This window comes from Ursus arctos, unplaced genomic scaffold (genome assembly GCF_023065955.2).
Source record: "Ursus arctos isolate Adak ecotype North America unplaced genomic scaffold, UrsArc2.0 scaffold_9, whole genome shotgun sequence".
In the NCBI taxonomy this organism is placed as follows: Eukaryota; Metazoa; Chordata; class Mammalia; order Carnivora; family Ursidae; genus Ursus; species Ursus arctos.
The window spans coordinates 2,804,427-2,810,576 of record NW_026623111.1 but is presented as its reverse complement, the minus strand read 5'-3'; the positions used below and the strand labels follow the sequence as shown (position 1 = coordinate 2,810,576).

Sequence of the window (6,150 nt, the reverse complement as noted above, 5' to 3'; positions counted from 1 at the left end):
CAGCCCCAAATGACCTCTCTCCCCAACGAGAGAAGCATACCCCATAAAGGGTCCATCATCTCACCCCTCTTGCAGGGAACCCTGTATTCACCCTGTGACCACCTGGCTTGGGGCTGATGGTGGCTGGATGGCCACCGTAATCCAGACTATTGGAATAAGCTTTTGTCCAGAGCCCATAATCTCAGGCCCCGAGTTGGGGCTTTTGCCCACAGGTCTGGATCCCCCAAGCTTGCTAGAGAGGGTGAGGAGAGGCTGGAGAGAGCATTCCCCACCTGACCTTGCTGGGAGTGTCAGGTTCAGGCCAAAAGAAAAACCCACATAGTTAGAGATGGCTATCAAGGAAGGGGCAGTGGATGTGGGGGCCACACAGCCGGCAGCCCCTGTACTGCTCTACCTTCACCTGACTCATGGCTTTGGGTTTTGTGGAGACCCCGGAACTGTGGGACACAGGACACACAGTCCCCTCCTCCCCCCCAACCCTTTACCTTCCCCATGAAAAGTCCCCGGAGGTCCTGAGGGGGATGTGGGGGCTGGAGCGGGGAGTCCCCAGACCTCGACTCCTGCCTACCCTTACCACCTTGCCACCGGTCCCTGGTCCTTGGTCAGCACTGGAAAGAGCTCCAGGAAGGAGGCACAGACGGCACCCACCCTGGCCGGCTATCGAGGAGAGGCCCGCCCCAGTGATCACGAAGCAGCAGAAAACAGTCCAGAAAACGTCCCTTTTATTCCATACGCAAATAAGTAGATTCATGTTTAAAAAAGTCTTCCCCAAAAGAACTGGAGGCCAGGTCCCAGGAGAGAAGCCCCAGTCCAGCCCTGTCTGCAGAAGGGACACTGACGCAAGCGCCACCAGCCGGGTCTTCGCCCCTTCCCCTGCACAGGGGCGCTCTCCCTGGGGTTCTCCCTCTGCGGGGCCCACTGGCAAGGCCCTGAGGCTGGTCACAGTCCTCCGGAGGCCTGCTGTCTGGGGTCCGGCACAGTCCTGGGAAGGGACGTGTATGTTGGGTGGGGGCCGTGTTGGGGAGTGGTCACCTTGAAGCACCTTGGACAGCCTGTTTGCCTTTGCGGGGCACTGGGCCTGGGTGCTCGCTGGCTGCAGCGGGTCTGGCTCAACTTGCTCCCTAGTGGAGGCCTGTCCTGCGGGGGCTCTGGGCTGCCTGGTGCACAGTCTCTCCGGGATGCCCTCTTCCCTGCCAGGGGTCCAGCCTGTCTGGGTGCCACGGTGAAGACATCTCTGTTACATTCTGGACGAGCTTCGGACAGGGCTCTGGCCAGCACAGCAGCCTGTGATCAGGCGCAGAGGGGCCCTAGGAGCTCCTGGCCCTCCCCCAGCTTTATGTAGGCCGCCCTAGAGGTCCCCAGCGGCTCCAGGGAGCGGGCCCAGCGGGTGGGGCTCACACAAGGCCGGGCATCTGCGCCCGCAGGAAGGGCACGGAGGCAGCTGCCGGGAAGGCGGCCAGCGGGTAGGCGAGGGCCCCGGAGAAACCAAGCAGCGGCGGGGGCGGCGCGGGCGCGGCGGGCGCCAGCGGGAAGGGCAGCGCGGCGGCGGCCGGGGGCCCGGTGGCGGCCCCGGCCGGGGGGCTCTCGTGGTAGAGCACCGGCACGCGGACGAGGCGCTGCGCGCCCGGTGGGGACAGGCTGGCCGCCTCCAGCTCGGCCGCCAGCTGCCGTTTCCACTTGTTGCGACGGTTCTGGAACCAGATCTTGACCTGTGTCTCGGTGAGCTGCAGGGAGGCGGCGAGGCCCGCGCGCTCCGCGCTGCTCAGGTAGCGCTTCAGGTCGAAAGTGGACTCGAGCTGGAAGACCTGGCTGCGCGAGAAGACCGTGCGCGTCTTCTTCTTGCGACCGCCGCCGACGCCGCCACGGGCCTCGCCCGCCACGGCGGGGGCCTCGGCCAGCTCCACCGCCTCCTCCGCGCCAGCCGCTGGGCCCCGCGTCGCCAGCTCGGCTGCCTCTCGCTGCACCGCTCCCGGCCCGGGGCCCCGCTGCCAAGCGCCCTCGGCGTGGCCCATCTCCTCGCCCGTCTCTGGTGAGTCCCGGTCGCTGGCTGCAGGGGAGAGAGGGGCACAGGGTTGGTTCTGGGGCTGATCCCCAGACCCAATCACTGCGGCCGGCTGCCCCCCAACCCATGGGCTCACCCACAGCTGCCAGCAGGGAAATAGTCCCCGCGCAGGGCCCTGCATCCCGCTCGGCTGCTTGGAGATCTCGCCCAGACATGGAGAAAGGCAGAGGTAGGAAGAGGTGAGCTGGAAGACCAGAGAGCAATACTGGAAACCAACGGGCTGATAACACTCTCACTCAGAGCTGCACATCCACGCCAGAAGACGAAAGGGGAAAGAGGAAAGAAAAGAAACACAAAAATGCAAACAGAAAGAAGAAAGATTCCAGAAACCACTGGCTCGGCACTGAACCAGGACAGAGCCTCGCAGGCACCACGCCGCTGGGAGGAAGGATGTCCTCCCCTCCGGGACACCTGTGTGCACTGGAAAACAAACAAGGGCACCCTGACTTCCCAGCACCTAGCCCTACACCAAGGGCCCCAGACACAGAACTAGAGACCCGCCTCCATAACACTCCTCATCCGCTTTCAGAAGCGGAGGCAAAATTCCCGCTTGCATGGAAACATCCCACAGAAGAATAAATGCAAACAGTCCCCCAAACAAAACTCCAGGTGACACTGGGATACCCACCCACTCCCCACTTCCTGTAACCCTCACCCAAATACCCACAGAGGCCTACGTGTCCACTCTCCCCCCAGTACAAATACAAACGGGGCTCTGCAAAAACACAACGGCTGCACCGCATCCCAACCACTGTGTGCAGCTGTGGTTGAGCCCATGGCCTCGGGGTTACAGAAGGCTGCAGGGGTTCCTGAGCTCCAGCCCCAAATACTGAACTCCACCTGGTCTCCCACCACTAAGGAGATGCCACCCAGGACTGGCAAGGGATGGTGGCTCCGGGTGAAAGAGCCGCCCAGGTCACAGCGCTAGTCCAGATTCCAGGCTCCCCTTGAAGACTGCAGCGGCCAACATGCAGGATTCAGGCCGCCCGGGCCAGCTTGCCCTTCTGCCTCGCCTTGGCCTGAGCCTCCCCTCCCACACCCCCCCCCCCCCCGCCAAGGCTTGCCAGGTCTAAGCGGAGTTTGGCCCCTCCAGCCCCTCCAGCCCTCGGAAGCCAGTGGTGTGCCGGCAACGTGAATGTTTACAAGATATGGCAACACCGTTGGGCTTGTGTGTGTGGCCTGGGCCATACCCCAGTGCCCCCGGAGGCGTGCAGATTCGCGGGCGCCCCTGCCCAGTCCCGGTGGTGCGAGCCCTCCCAGTGCCTGACCGGGAGTCAGGTTCCAGGCTACCAGATAGGAGGAGCCTCTCCTCCCCATCACACCCGAAGCCCCCAGACTCACAGCGGCCCACGCACTATCACGAGACAGCGCGCCATGCCTGCCGGCTCTGGGGGAACCCTGGGCCCTAACCCGCATTGCACGAAACAAGAAGCCACATCGTCAGGAGCTGCTACCCGGGCTGCAGGGGGAGAACACCCTGGGGCAAGGTGGGGACACATCTCACCCTACCAGACCTTCTCAGAAACACTCCCAGGGGGGCACTAAATGTGATCGCTTGATTTCAGGGAAACCACCGAGCCCTGATCCAGTATACGTGAAAGGGGGGGGGGCAGACTTTTCTGGGTATGGGCTCTGTGAGGTGGGTCCCTTTGCAGAAGGGTCACTCCCGCTCCAGAGAGGGGGTTTATTCAAGAGGTGAGAGGGGTCTGGCCACCTACCCTCCAGCGCACACTAATGGATTTTGGAGCAAGAGCCTGGAAGATCTTCAGCTGACTTTATAGTGTGTGTGGGGGGGGGGGGGTTGCGGGCCAAGCCTGGGGGCCAGCACTGGAAGAACTTCCTGGTGTTCCTCCCAGGGGTCTTCCTCCAAAGGGCAGGTCCCCAAGGGAGGCAATGAGCCCTGGGCGACAGAGCAGAACTCAGGGCAAGAGGGGTGGGCAGCTCTGGGGCTGAGAACCCCCCACTCCCAGCTTCTGAGCCCTCAGCAGGGAACAAAGGCATGGGAGGGGGAGGGGCAGAAAAGGAAGAGAGAGGGGTGGGACTGGGGGCTTCAGAACAGGCTCCCTTCTTGCCTAGGAGGACCAAGAGGGAGGCCCAGTGGGCCCTAGCCCATCTGCAGCTCTCAGAGGAGATGGGATTTGGGGGCACAGCTGCTCCCCCTCCACTATCCAGTCCCCCAACAGTGGCTCCCTCTGCTCCAGCCCCTTCACGTTTCGGGTTGGACTCTACTTTGTCCTCATTTCTTCTGCTGCCCCTTACCTCCCTGTCTGCTCACCATCACCCACAGGGCTTGTGTCTGGTCTTCTCTTTTCCTCTCTCCTCACATCCCTCTCCTTCTTCCTCCATCCCTCCCTCTTCTCCCACCCTCTCCCAGCTCTCCGTCTTTCCCTGTCTTTTTCCAGCCCCCTTCCCTCGCTCTGCTTCAATGGTCCGTCGTCCCCGGTCCCGGGCTCCTCTCCGCAGGCTCTCCAGCCTCGCTGGGACTCGCAGAGCCCGCCGACGGGTGACGCCGAAGCCTTGTGGGGACTCTGTCCCGGGGAGCGGACCTCCAAACCCGCCCCGCTACACGCGAGGAGGAGAGTGGCCCAGAAAGGCCTCCGACGGACCCAAAGCCCTCGAGCACAGTCCCTGCCAGCCCACCGCTCCCGGCGCCCCCACTCACTGTCCGGACTGAGGCCGCCTCCGTAGCCGCCGTGCGCCCGAGGGTACCAGCGCGTCGCGCCGCCGCAGCCCAGCGCGTAGGGCGGCCCGGGCCCGGGGGGTGGCCGGGGACCGAGGCCCAGCGCGCCCGGCCCGAGCAGGGCCCGCGCCCGCGCCTCCCCGGTGGGCCCCGCGCCCGCGCGCAGCTGCCGCCGCCGTTGCAGCCGCCGCCGCCGCAACTGCTCCGCGTCCTCGTCCTCCGGGTCGTCGTCGTCCTCCTCCTCGTCCTCGCGGCCGCCGCCGCCGCCCTGGGCCGCCCGCCTGGAGCCCTTGGCCTCGGCTGCTAGCAGGTTCTCGATGAGGAAGGAGGAGGCGCGGGCCGGCGTGGCACGCCCGGGCTCCGTCAGCTCGTCCGGCATCGCGGCTGCGAGCCCGTCGGGCTCTGCCGGGCTCCTCGGGGTCCCGGGCCCCCGCCTGGGACAGTGGCGCGCGGCTCCCCGGCGCACGCGCGGGCCGGGCCTGCAGCCGCCGCCGGGAGCGCTGGCGTCGGGCCCCGCCGGGCGGGCGGCGGCCTCGGCGCGGGGCTGGGCTGGGCCGGGAGCGGGTGCGCGCCGACAGCCGGCCGGGCAACCGCCTCGCTAGCCTTTCACGTCGCCGCTCTGGTCGCCGCCCGGGCCGGCCCCGCTGGGGGCGGGGAGGGGCGGGGGAGGGGCCGGCAAGGGCGGGGCGGGGCGGCGCGGGCCGGGCGGGTCGCCGGCGCAGCCCGAGGACGCCGCGGCGGGCCCCGAGCTCGGCCGCTGCCCGGAGACGCCGCCGGGGCCGGAGCGCGCGGGCGGTCGCGCGGCCGAGGGCGGGCGGCGGGAAGGCCCGGGCCGGGGGTCGCGGCGGGGTCGGCCCAGCGTGATCCATTCCCCGAGCCTTCGCCGCCCGGGCCGGGGGAGGAGGGCGGGGGCGGGGCCTCGGCCGGGCGGCCGCCCATTGGCCGCGGGGCCCCGATGAGAGGCGGGCTGGCCAATCACCGTCCCGCCGCGGTCGTAATTGCCTCGCCGCGGGGAGAGTGTTGGACCAAGCGTGAGTAACTATGCGCGCGCTCGCGAGTGTGGTATGTGCGTGTGTGCACGTGTGTGTGGATGTGCGTGTGCACAGGGGGCGTAAAGACCCCGGGACTTCCAAGAAACCGTCAGAGACTGGGCCACAGCCATTTTTTTAAAGACTCTTGGTGTTGGGGCTGCAAAGCTGTGGCATATTTCAATATTTACACTTAATAAAATATGCTTTCCGTGCCAAATGCGGTGCCATACAACTCTCTCGTGCCAGGCTCAGTCTCAGAACGTAAGGAAATGTTCGCCCCCACCCCCGCTCCCCCTGCCCGCAGCGCGCCCGAAGACCCGCGGAGTGCGAGCGGCTCCCCAGAGTCCCGCTCCCAGGCAGGCCCGGGCATTAGTCGG

At 66.3% G+C, this 6,150-nt stretch overlaps 1 protein-coding gene across 1 annotated transcript; it reads right to left on the bottom strand.

Annotated features, from left to right (window-relative positions):
• Positions 1-712: 712 nt before the first annotated feature.
• On the bottom strand, positions 713-5,208 carry HMX1 (H6 family homeobox 1). The gene is made up of 2 exons (XM_048212035.2): positions 4,725-5,208; positions 713-2,047 (listed from the first exon to the last, which is right to left on the bottom strand). Exons 1-2 carry the CDS (start codon positions 5,119-5,121, stop codon positions 1,395-1,397), a joined length of 1,050 nt encoding a protein of 349 aa, XP_048067992.1. The 5' UTR covers positions 5,122-5,208; the 3' UTR covers positions 713-1,394.
• Positions 5,209-6,150: the final 942 nt, after the last annotated feature.